The sequence below is a fragment of the Dermacentor silvarum genome, chromosome 5 (assembly GCF_013339745.2).
Source record: "Dermacentor silvarum isolate Dsil-2018 chromosome 5, BIME_Dsil_1.4, whole genome shotgun sequence".
Classification (NCBI taxonomy): Eukaryota; Metazoa; Arthropoda; class Arachnida; order Ixodida; family Ixodidae; genus Dermacentor; species Dermacentor silvarum.
In genome coordinates, this window is record NC_051158.1 from 13,506,957 (window position 1) to 13,519,388 (window position 12,432).

The 12,432-nt window shown below is 45.2% G+C and overlaps 1 protein-coding gene across 2 annotated transcripts; it reads left to right on the forward strand.

Annotated features, from left to right (window-relative positions):
- The first annotated feature begins 1,546 nt into the window (after positions 1 to 1,546).
- Positions 1,547 to 5,579, forward strand: LOC119452895 (uncharacterized). 2 transcript variants are annotated; one of them, XM_049667368.1, is made up of 2 exons: positions 1,547 to 3,554; positions 3,593 to 5,579. In XM_049667368.1, the coding sequence occupies exon 1, from the start codon at positions 1,660 to 1,662 to the stop codon at positions 3,127 to 3,129; it is 1,470 nt and encodes a 489-aa protein (XP_049523325.1). In that variant the 5' UTR covers positions 1,547 to 1,659; the 3' UTR covers positions 3,130 to 3,554; positions 3,593 to 5,579. The 2 variants fall into 2 exon arrangements, with proteins under 2 accessions (XP_049523325.1, XP_037570778.1); XM_037714850.2 differs by having other exon boundaries at positions 1,547 to 3,548.
- Positions 5,580 to 12,432: the final 6,853 nt, after the last annotated feature.

Consider the following 12,432-nt stretch of genomic DNA (forward strand, 5'->3'; position numbering starts at 1 on the left):
CGGGCAGGACGCGGCTTGCGTGGCCGGTCACTTCACGCGAGCGGAGGCACGGGCGCACCCACGAGCGTCGCGTTTTCTTCGGAGGCTTCCGCGCTGCCACAGCTGACACCCCGGCGGAGCACATCAGCACAGGGACGACGTCTTCCTGTTCGCTCGAATCAAAATCCAGCCATCGCTCGAATCAAAATCCATGGCTGTTGCCGGAACGCGAAACCAATTTACACAGTGCCAGCGAAGTGCGCGCTAACTGCGTAGATCCCTAGAATTCTCGCTGAAGAACGAGAATGTCCGGGATTGCGACTTGCAGGTCGCGCTCAGCCGGGCTTGCCGGTGTGAACATCAGTCGCCTTCGGTCGCTTTTTGTTCGCGAGTCGCAAATGGTCGCGCGACCTCCTCAAGTCGCCGGTGTGAATGAGCCTTTAGTTTTGGGTCCATGCAATTGATACAAAATAGTAGCTTAGCCTTCGAGATTAGCATCTGCTACTCGATGGGAGGTGTCAACGGGGAATGGATTTGGACTCCACATATTGCTGCACTTTAGCCACCAAATTTATTTTATTCATGTTACTGGGTCTTTCCTTGAAAGTAATTTTCCTCTGCGCTTCTCTGACTTCGAAACAGGCCGAACCCATCGCCTTTTTGCCAGGTTCGTGCTTGTGGTATGCAAAAGCACTGCCTTTGAGATCGGCAATTCTTATTTCAACAAAATAGTTGCTGGAAGATTCCATTTATGCGGGTGTCACAAGGTGCACTTTAGATCGTGCTCAATCCCGATCGTCATTGTTCGCGATCAAAATAGGTGTTGTCCAAACCAGACGTCTATGATTTGTTTCCGGCTCTCAAAATTGCTTCCGCCGTATTCAACCAGCAAAACCATAGGCTTTAAGATTGGCATTTTAAATCCTGAGGGCGCCACCTCATGCGGCAGTGAATGTAGAATAATTCAAATGAAAAGCATATAGGCGTACCTGAGTAACTCAAGCAGGCTAGGTGACTATTTATTGCTACTTATCACCACCCCTTTTCGAAGGGAATGCATCATTATCATCATCATGCAATTGGCCCGCTTCTATGACGTGTTTCTGGCTCCCAAAATCGCGTCTGGCGTGTTCAACCAGCAAATGCATAACCTTTGAGATCCGCATTTTAACTCCAGATGGCACCGTTTATGAGACGTAGAGTTTAGGGAACCCCTAAAATGTAGGCTCCCTGAAGGGAGCTTATACAGTCACTCTAATGAGACTTAGATTTGGACACTACCTACTGGCTCCCTCCCGTAGCTTACACAAGGAGCCAATCGCAACTGAGAAATTTGATCCGATCGGGCTCGATCGCGATCGAAAGGGCACCGTACATCCTACCCGTATGACGGAATTAGGTCTCACCACAACGAGCGGATCTCACGTAGCACGTAAAACAATCCCGGAGGCAATCTAGTACACCATACCAATTAGCTGCCAAAAAACGTCAGGACCGCCATTTTGCAAACATCATCATCACCAGTTTCAGCCACACCAGTCACACTTCTAGTAGCAGCCAAATCCAACACCTGCACCAACAAGTCCCAAATAGTACGCGTTTTTGCAACCGCGGCTACTGGACTGCTTTCGAACTGCGTTACCTCTGCTACAGCCTTTGCGCGTGAACTCATCTGTAGCCATGGCTCCAGCCGGAACTCAAACAGTATTCGGCTATGGTAGCAGCCTCGACTGGCGGCCCACATCTTTCGTGAGCCCGTTTCCGTCAACCAGAGTGTGCAGCGCCTGTGGACTGGTACCCCCGGCGACGGCCATGTTACACTGCTGTCACGTGCTTTGTCAGCCGTGTTTCGACTGCCTTGGCCGCGACAGTTGTGGGAGGAAGCGCTGCCCTCTTGACAAAGAGTGTTTTGGAGATGAAGACGTGACGTGGTCAACGCACAGCAAGGACAGTGTTATGAACAGCCAGGTACGCTGCTGGAACACGGTCAACGGTTGCGACGCCGAGGACAATGCTTCTGCCATGCTGGATCATTTCACAAACACCTGCCGATTCCATGCCGTAAAGTGTCACATGTGCGGCGGCAGCGTGCTGCACCGTGACTTTGCAAACCATCTTCAGTCAGGCTGCATTCCTACGTGCTACGGCAGCGAGCAGCCGCTGAGCGAAAACTTTGCCAACGCGTTCTTGGAAGTGAAAGACGCGCTGAGGAAGATCTCGGATGATAATGTGTCATTACAAGCTAGTCTTAACACGTTTCAAGAGCGCCTCGACTCCCAGAGAGACCGTGCCATGGCGTTGCTGTCTGTGAATGTCAATGACACCATGACAACCGCCGTGGAAAGGATCAGAGAGTCTTGTCAAGCGTCGCTCGCCGGCCATTTGCGCGAAGTGTCCGCAGAACGCGGGCGTCAGCACACTGAGAACCGGCGAACCATGCAACGGCTCCTAACCGGCGAATTCAACCGGAACATGGTGTCGCTGAACGCCAAGATAGACAAAGTATTTGGTGAAGGGTGTACTCGTGAGACTAGTGATGATTCTCCCTCCAGCTTGGCCAGCTACGTGACTTCCAGCATAACCAGAGAGATTAACCAATTCATGAAGGAGCTCTCTGAGCGTCCGACACTTTCCGGGAGGGACGCGTCCAGGGTCCTCAAGCTATTGGCTGCTGCTGCCTTTGGTAACAAGAACAATGCTCTAGTGGAACATCCACCGTCACGTTTTTGGGAAATAGATGACTGGAATGATTTCTGTCCGGAGTCTGGCGGCCGAGGTCGCCAAAAGCGTCGAGATAGGATCGGCACTCCATACTACTTAGGTGGACATCTGGTGGTGCCACGTTTGTGCTTTTACCCACGCACTGATGATGTTCAGTATCGTCCCTACATTATCAAGGGTTTGTACGATGAGTTCTTGGACGAGCCCGAGGAGGCATCGAATGTGCGCTTTGTTCATCCCACAGATTCTTCGAGAGACTTGGGATTTACAGGTGACTTCAGTTGGGTCAGGCCGGATCACTACTTTGAGTGTATGGGCAGTGAAGTGCTGTACATAGGGTGCAACTCAATGGCCATAGAAGTCCGCACATTGGAACGTGGTAACTTCATAACTGATGACTCAGCTGAGCTCGAGATATGCCACTCTTAATATATCGCATTGTGTCATTTTGCATGAAAGTTTCTACAAAATTTCACCATGGTGATTCGGGGAAGATGTTACCTCGACAGGATAAAGCTGGACGGCTGACCTGTGTTGTTAAGAACAGATAATCACGTTGCCTGTTTATCTTCGTTAGCCTTTTTCATTTAAAACTTCTTGTACTGATAACCTTCATTGTTCAACTCATGTTCTTGTGTGTTTCTAAAGTTTACGTTGCTTTTATTTTTTGGATCACCTTTAGTGCAACAGAGTTGGTGCCATATGTCTCTCAGAGCATGCATAAAGCACATTCTGTGCGAGTTGGAGGTGCTCACTTTAAAGCATGATTGTCTTTTATTTCATGCTGTGTCTTTGTCGTTTGTAAACAATGACTTGATGTGTGTGTGTGTGTGTGTGTGTGTGTGTGTGTGTGTGTGTGTGTGTGTGTGTGTGTGTGTGTGTACGAGGGAAGGGGGCAAGAATTCCCCCGCCCTTGTGTCCTAACTTTGCCGAGATGTCTTATCAGTGTCTTCCATGCAGAAATATTAGTGGAGCGCACATAAGACGGGGTCAATAGAAGGCACATGAACACACAGATGGTGCTACGTGTCTGCATATTCGTGACCTTTGTTGTCCATGTCTTGTATGCGTTACACTAGGGGCGCGATCTTGTACGCGTTCCAAAATGGAACGGAGGCGTTCCATTCCATCGAGCCGCCCACGATTGGTCAATTTGAACCGCGACGTTCAAATTGACCAATCGTGTGCGGCTCGATGAAACGGAACGCCTCCGTTCCATTTTGGAACGCGTACAAGATCGCGCCCTAGTATTCCAGGATAACATACCAACACGCCTGCATGCAACACTAGTTGGTTCCATGCATGGTTGTTCTATCTCTCTTTGGATGCGATGCATGCCTTATGTTATGACTGCCATTCTGAAAACAGTGACTTTCACACTTGCCTGCTTCCTAGGGTGAACAATGCTCAGTGATTCATTTTCTGTTGTCTAAAGTTGGAGTTTGGCGGGCTATGCTGAGCAGAACAAAATTACATGGCTGTACGTGGCAGTCATAATGAAAGCTGTCATGCTGAAAGACCGATTCAGAACCAGCCAGTTTCTTGCTCACTTCTACCAAACAGCTTTCCTGGCATGTACATTGCATTTATATGAGGCCAGTGCCAAAAATAAATAAAAAAGAGTCACGCCAATGTTCACTAGATGTGATCTTGGATGAATTGTCTACAAGTTGGCCATACCCCGTCAAAACTGAAGCATATTCAAACTTGCACAGCAGTAATTGGAAAGTCTGTGACCCCACAACATTTAGTTATAAGGTATTCGTGGCACTGTGCTTTTCTTGCAGTATTGGCAGTTGAAAAAAATGCTTCAGTATTGAATTCCGCAAGGAAGCATACTGGGGCTGTTATTTTGTATGTTGCGTGGGAGGACATAAGGCAATTTATCTGCTGTACATGAAGCTGGATTCAGTGCAAACAGCCAACTCCACCTGTAATTTGATATTGATGGCACAGCTGCACGAGAAGATGCATGCCACAGTTGTCCTTGGTTCCATTCTTCAGATGTTTTCCTTTGCATTAGCGCGTCTCCATATTCTTCTGGATTGACTGTGGCCATTTAGCTGCCTTCAAGTCATATTGGCACGCTAACAGCTGCACGACCATGCTAGTCCTTTACTGTGAGTGAGAGCTGCCTTTCATAGCATGAGGTGTGCCAAAAAGAGTGACTCAACAGTTGTGTTTGCAATCTATGCAAGAAAGACTTGCTTGTTACAAATGCTTCTAGAATGTGGCAAGTTTAGGTAATTGTTTATAAGCAGAGGAACTATCAGCTGTTTTCACACGTTCCCTCTGAGCACTGCCCTCCATAACATCACCCAGTAGCGCACCCAGGATCTCTGCCAGGGGGGGGTTGACAGTTTGCCAATACCATCTAAACAGCACTAATTTTGATTTCTTCATGGGAAATTGTAAAACAAATGCGCTTTTTGCAAGTGTGCAGATGATTGCGCGTCTTACATCTTAATTGCAGTACTCAAATGCGTAAGGAAAGAAAATGGGTTAAACAAAAGGGGGGGTTAGGTCGGCCTCAGGGGGGGGGGGGGGGGGCTAAAACCCCCGAATCTCCCCCCGTCGGTGCGCCACTGACATCACCTAACTTTGAGGATATTTGAAACAAAGGGCAAAATAAAACTGAATAGCAGGAAAATGAAGCACTCAAACTGAAGTGGTGTGCTGCCATTAGCTACCTAAAGGACATATTGTGTATGGTTTGTTTCCTTGAGCTTGTTCAAAAGCAATTTGATGATTTCACTAAGTTCGCATAAGAATTGATAACTTTTCATCTTGTGTATTGCTATCAGTGTTGAGTCCCACAACTACTTTTTGTATGATGTGTTGTGCCCTACGCTGCAATAAACATCAGAATGTGCTCTTGATTTGCAGTTGCATGCTTTGGCCACAAAGTATCCGACTTTTTTCGTAGATTCCACATTCTGTAACTTTTCTGTAAGCAGGTGTCATGAAAGGAATTAATTTTGCTTGTCCTTTGTGTGGGTGCATGCAGGCGGTGCACGTGTGTGTCTGTGGGCATGCATAAATAGAGATGGAAAACTAAGAACTCTTGGTATTTTGGTCCACTGCACCATGAGCTTGTAGAATTCAAAAGGCAATGCAACTTGTCATGGTTTTTTGACACACGCAAACTTGGTGCCGAATCACTCCAGTAGTCTTGGATGTTGCAACCGCCGAAAGAAAGACTGAGCCATCCGAAAAGCAAGTTAATGTCTTGCCTAGTGACGTAATGTGTACAAACCAATCGCATTGGGCACATGTCAGCGCACCAACTAATACATAGTGACACTTCCCATTAAGAGATGGTGCCACAATCAAATACTTCCAGCCTTTTCCAACACCACTGCTCCATCATTGCAGACCAGCTCCCATCTGGACCTGTACTGGGACTTGGTCCCACTCCTTTGCTATTCCTCTGTGCCCGATATCAGAGAAATGACTTTGAGACCTACGAGACAAACACAGCCCAGAGCCTCCATTACTTTAACCATGCCAACACCGAGCTCCCTTTCCAGCCTTCTCTGCTTCTAGAGCTGCAGCCATTCTTTGTAGCATAAAAATGATCAAACCAACAGATGAGAGTCAATTGGCCGAATGCTGCTCAATTATCTGCTCACCAAGATCACAGTTTCAAAGCAATGCTTTATACAGCTAGGCGAAACGAAAAAGCGTCTGTTAGTCGCCTGTCCACAGAAAACTATCATCATCAGCATTGGCTTGAGCGTCGTCTTGCGTGGCTGGTGCGTTGGCGCCCGTTGGGCTGCGCTCGTGCTACTGCTGCCACGTTCGTCGTCGTCGCCTTCCACAGCTGGCTGTGTTGCCCCTTATCATTCCAGAGTAGAATTTCACTTCTCTTCTGCCGTTGTAGTGGGGAAGCCGCGTTTACGGTGTTATGAGCCATTCGTTGTCTTACATAACAGACAGATTTAATTGTGAAGCAATTTAATTTCAAAGAATCGCAAGCGGCAATAGCGGGCGAACGCTGCTAACCACGCCACCGAGACATCGAACGCAAGCGTCAACGGCAGACTGCGGACCTACCGTCAGTGACTTCGTTCTCTCCGTCGCAGCTGAACATGTGTAACCTTATTAAGAAACACAAAGACGTAACCAATAATTGAGAAATACTTTAATGAATTGTCGGGATTAACCCAGTGATAAACACCGGGGTCGCACGTTTCAGCTTCGCTGGTTAACCATCTGTACGAAGTGCTTGGGCGGTGATTTCCTTTTCTTTTTTTTCGAAGAGATCGTGTTGAATCTGAGTTTGAGGGCTCAACAGCACCAAGAGTAAAAATTACACATTCAGGTGCTACTTTCACAGATGTAAATCTCTTCAAATAGGTTTCACCTGCTGTGCTAGCTCAGTGGCTACGGTGTCTGTGCTGAGGTTGTGGGTTCAATTCCCATCCACTGCACTTGCATGTCGATGGAGGCAAAATGCAAAAACGCTTGTATCCTCTGATTTGGCTGGATGTTAAAGAAACCCAAATGGTCAAAATTAATGCAAAGCCCTCCGTGATGGCGTTCCACATTGCCTCGGAGTTGCATTTCGACATTAAGATCAATCAAATGTGTTTCACTAAACCACAGCTACGAGTTCACTGCACTTCAGTGCCAGCTTATCTTTCAGTCTTTTGTGAGCATTGTTTAGCATTTAGGCTTGAATGTTTGAATCTACAAATCATCTTATGAGGAACTTTCTTCAGTACAGTTACACCAAGAATATATAACGATGTTTGAGGACCGTTAATGTGTCATTCCCATGCTTCAGTCGAACTGCCATTGTTGGCTGGTGCAGACACCCCTAATTTCTCTCTTTAATGTTTGACACAGTTGTTTCGTCTTGCACAAAACTATGGTACATTAAATCTATTTAGAGCTTTGTTAATAATGCCCAGGCATGAAACATTTTATTTATTTATTTACAACATATCCTGCAGCGCCGAAGCATTACAGCAGGAGAGTGGGTACAGATAATAAAAAAACAAATAAGCAAGACAGACAAACAGTTCAAGATATGATGATTATAAAAACGAGGCATTCGTAATTTCAGAAACTGTTATACAAACCATAAAACAGCACAGTGCAAGAATAACTATATTAATTACAAGTTATTGATCAGATGAGCGAAGTGGACACCGTCAGCTGTGACCACCTCCTCTGGTAAAGTGTTCCATTCAGATATTGTATTTGCAAGGAAAGAGTGTTTCATGTAATTTGTACGACATTTAATTTCTCCAATTTTACGGCTGTGATCCCTCCTGCTTGAGATGTAGTGGGGAGGTTTTATATGTTTAAATTCGTCCATACGAGTTGAGTTATTATACATTGCATGCATTAGTTTCAGCCGGTTTTCCTTCCGCCTTCTGTCAAGAGGTTTGATTCCAATGCTGGCCTTCATTTGTGTGACACTAGCTCCCCGGGAATATTGTTTTAATATAAACCTCACCGCACGAATCTGTATAGCTTCAATTTTATCAATGAGGCATTTTTCATGGGGGTCCCACAAGCTGGACGCATATTCCAAGTGTGGTCTTACTAGTGATCGGTACGCCGCCATTCTCAGTATTTGAGGAGCCACGCAGATTCCGAATAACAAGGCTAAGCATGCTGGCTGCTTTTTTAACGGTGTTATTGATATGCTGATGAAATGAAAGATCTTCCGAAAGAAGCACCCCTAGATATTTCACTTCGGGTATGTTTCGAAGTACCTTATTACCAACTGTGTACCTTGTGTTCAGTATGCACTTCCCTTTGCTAAATGTTATGTGGCCGCTTTTATCTGCGTTGAGATCTAGTTCCCATGTGCTACACCATAAAGTGACATAATCAAGATCTTGTTGAAGTGATTGCATGTCACTATCTGTACTGACTGCCCTGTATATTACGCAGTCATCCGCGTATAATCTGACACTGGAAGAAATATTAGACGCGATGTCATTGATGAAAATTAAGAATAATAATGGTCCCAATACCGAGCCTTGTGGCACACCCGAAGTCACTTCCACAAATCTATATTGTTTTCCCCCCAGGACGACGCATTGTTTTCTGTTGTTGAAGTAATCTCCAATCCATTTCAAAATATTTTGATCAATGCTGAGAGCAGACAGTTTGTGCTTTAATAGTTCATGCGAAACAGAATCGAATGCTTTTCTAAAGTCTAAGAATATTGCATCAGTCCGCAATCTATTGTCAGCCGCAGTGGCAAGGTCATGAAATAGCTCTATTAATTGGGTGGTACATGAAACACCAGCACGAAACCCATGTTGATTCTGGAAGAAAAAATTATTAGTTTCTAAATGTTTTATCATATTACTGTACACAATATGTTCCAGTATCTTACAAACTATACAGCATAAGGAAATCGGCCTATAATTGGCTACCATAGACTTCGGGCCATTCTTGTGAATGGGTACAACCAAAGTCGTCTTCCATTCTTCGGGAACAATTGCAGTTTCACGCGATTTTCGATATATTATGTACAGGTATTGAGACACAATATCAGAGCATGCCTTTAGTACTTTCAGGGATATCTGATCTGGACCAGCTGGTTTGGAATCATCTAATGAACGTAAACATGTTCTGATACCCTCAATTGTGATTGTTACAGGAGGCATTAAACATTGCATGTTGTATTTAAGAGTAGGTAATGTATAATAACGCTTTGGTTTCAAGAAAACTGATTTAAAGTAGTCACTGAAGCAGCTAGCTTTTTCAGCATTGTCTCTTAATTATACTCCTTCATGCAAGATATTGGGGGTACCGGTTTTCTTTACGCGTTCTTTTAAGATAGCATTTTTTGTTATAGCCTCTGCTAGTCCAGAGAAGTAACCCTCCTTTGCCATTGCTATAGCCCTCTTATACTTCACGTCCAGTTCCTCCAGACGGGGCTGAACAGCAGTAGGGTTTCTTTTATATTTCTGGTATAAGCGAGAGCGTTTTTTTATCAGCTTTTTCACATCACTGCTTACCACGGCTTATCGACTTTGCACTTGTCTTGCGCATACTTAGAGGGAATGTATTTTTCAGTCAGTGCGGATAGCAAGTTTTTAAAAATGGTCCAGAGGGTATCGATGTCTTCGCCCTGGGATTTAACAATATAATCATCCAGAGCTTCCTCTAACCCATTTATAATTTCATTATAATTGGCTCTATTATACATATATACTTTTCTGATGTCGTGGCTCGTAGGAATTAGATGCGGAAGCATGAAGGTAGCAGTGACCATGTTGTGGTCGCTAATGCCAGGAAGGACACACACTTTTTGCACAATGTTGGGGTCATTAGTAAATATCAAATCTAGGATGTTGCTTCCGCGTGTAGGCAAAGAAACGTATTGCTCGAGGCCGTATTTAACAGTTACATCATAAACTGGCGAGGAAGCTCCTACTCGTGGTGTCTGATCATCCCATTGTATGTTTGGTAGGTCTCCTGCAAGGATGATGCGTTCATCGGGAAGAGTGGCCAGAATAGAGCTGTCTATTTCACCACTGGCTCCAGGTGGACGATAGAAAGAACCCAAAGCAAGGGTACCTCCATCTGAAGTCCTCAGGCGACACCATACCGATTCTGTTTCATTGGCGGCAATGTCAATTTCCGTACTGTGCAAGGATTCCTTAACCATTAGAAATACTCTGCCGCCACGACGATTCCTGTCGTTTCTATAAACTTCATAGCTTGAAGGAAAAATGTCGCCATTCTTAATTGACTCATCGAGCCATGACTCGGTCGCAAAAACAATATCGGGATCCAGTGCCCCCAGTAGCCCGTTAAAATCATCAATTTTATTTTTTATGCTCCGACAGTTTAGTAAAAGAAGTGAGCACTCTGTCACTCTGTTTTTGGGTTTCTTAGCCTGTGGTCACTTTTTGTTTATTTTAGCTACAGTCTGGGCGTCAATATCCCAAGTATAGGCTTCACCATTTATGATCAGCTTATCATGCACAAGTGAAACTTTGTCCTTTCCATTATTCTTCCTTAGTTTTGCAAAGGACCACAGGTTGCGTCGGATTTCCTTCACACGTGTCGAAAAATCTCTGGATATGCCGTAGATAGTGTTTTTCAGTTTCCTGCCATTGCTTAAAGCTTTCTCGGTGGATCTATATGATAAGAAATTGGCGATAATGGGACGGTTGCGGTTTAAGGAATGACTCCCTATCCTATGTGCTCTCTGGATTGGTCCTATGGTGACTCGCAGTTTGTCCCGGCAAATATTCCTGGTCGTATTTTCTGATGTTTCCCAGCTTTCATGAGGATAGTAACCCGTTACTATCCTCTAGGCCATAAAAGACAAGATTCATTCTGCTGCTGTGGTTCTCCAGTTCATCTATTTTTTTGCCCAATGCTTCTGCGTTTTCGGATTGCATTTGAACTTGGTTTTGAAACTGTGCAGCATGTTGATCCGCATGTTCAAGCTTTTCCACCCTAGATTCTAAGAATTCAAGCCTAGTCCCAACATCGCTCATTAGAGTTTCCACCTTTGTTTGTCTTTTTTCTATGTCATCCAGTTTACTAAGAATAGTACTTTGGCCATCCTGCAGTTTCTGTAAAATGTTAGTCAGTTCATCCGTAGGCCCAGGATTTTCCTCAATGTCGCCAGCTACTAACAGTAGCCTAGCAAAAAACACTTTCACAGATATGAACAAATTACACACTCTTTGTGGGAAAGGCAGCAGCAATAGAAACCAATCATCACTACGATAGCAGGGAATGTCTGCTCTTACCTGCATGTACCTGCTCTTACCTGCATTTCATGAGTTGTAAGACAAAAACTAACAAAGTTTCACACATTTCGCTGTGCAAACTGGTCATTTGTGTGGTACAGGCTCAGTGCGTTTACTTTCCCACTGCAACCATAGCAAGTTTGTGATGAAATTGCATTGGTGTACTTAGACTAGACCGGCATCAACACGCAAAGCCCTGTTTCCGGCTCATTTATTTTGAGCAAAAAACATGCGCTTATATATACAGGACATGAAAGTATTCTCAATATAAATTATTTGAAAGTAGCACTTTGTGTGTCCTGGTGCCCCTTCTTGCGTTTGTGTCTGTCAGCGCCAATTCATTCATTCACTATTTATTTATTTATTTATTTATTTATTTATATGTATTGTAAAGGAGAGAACAGAGACAACACCCGTTAACTGGGCCGGCTGTTCTATTCTCTGCCTCGTCGTCTTCTCCTAGCGCCTGTCGCGTGAGCACCCGTGCCCAAGTATTGCTTTTCTTTTTCATTACACTCGACCATGCTGCCGCAAATGGCGCTGAGAAAGAGAGTTCGCCGAAGATGGTTCTGGTGGGTGGCATTGGCTGTTTCGGGACGGCCGCTGTTGAAAAAGTTCGCGATGGGATCCTGGACATTGAAGAGCGTCCGGCCACACCGACGTGCCATACAAGCAGCGAAACCATCTGCTCACTCGTCAGGTGCATCTTAGCAGCGTTGCTAATGCACTCAAACTGCCCGAACTCGGCAAAGTGCCGCGTGTCGCCGAGTCTTACATGTACAATGATGGAACTAATGGCAATTCCTGGTCACCGTGTCATGGGCAGCTGCAAGAGCGCTGTCGTTGCCCACTGGGAGGTGGTCATTTCCAAACAGGGGACAGTTGCGTCTGTGCAAAAACCTGTCTCTTGCGCGTCTGATAGGTAGACTTGAGCTGCACTGGACAATCTTCGATTATGATTTTAGCTGTGTTGGTCGCTTCGACTTCTTTG

What these genes read in the sequence shown, in the direction of transcription:
- LOC119452895 (XM_049667368.1), top strand. Translation starts at nt 1,660, where the DNA reads ATGGCTCCAGCCGGAACTCAAACAGTATTCGGCTATGGTAGCAGCCTC.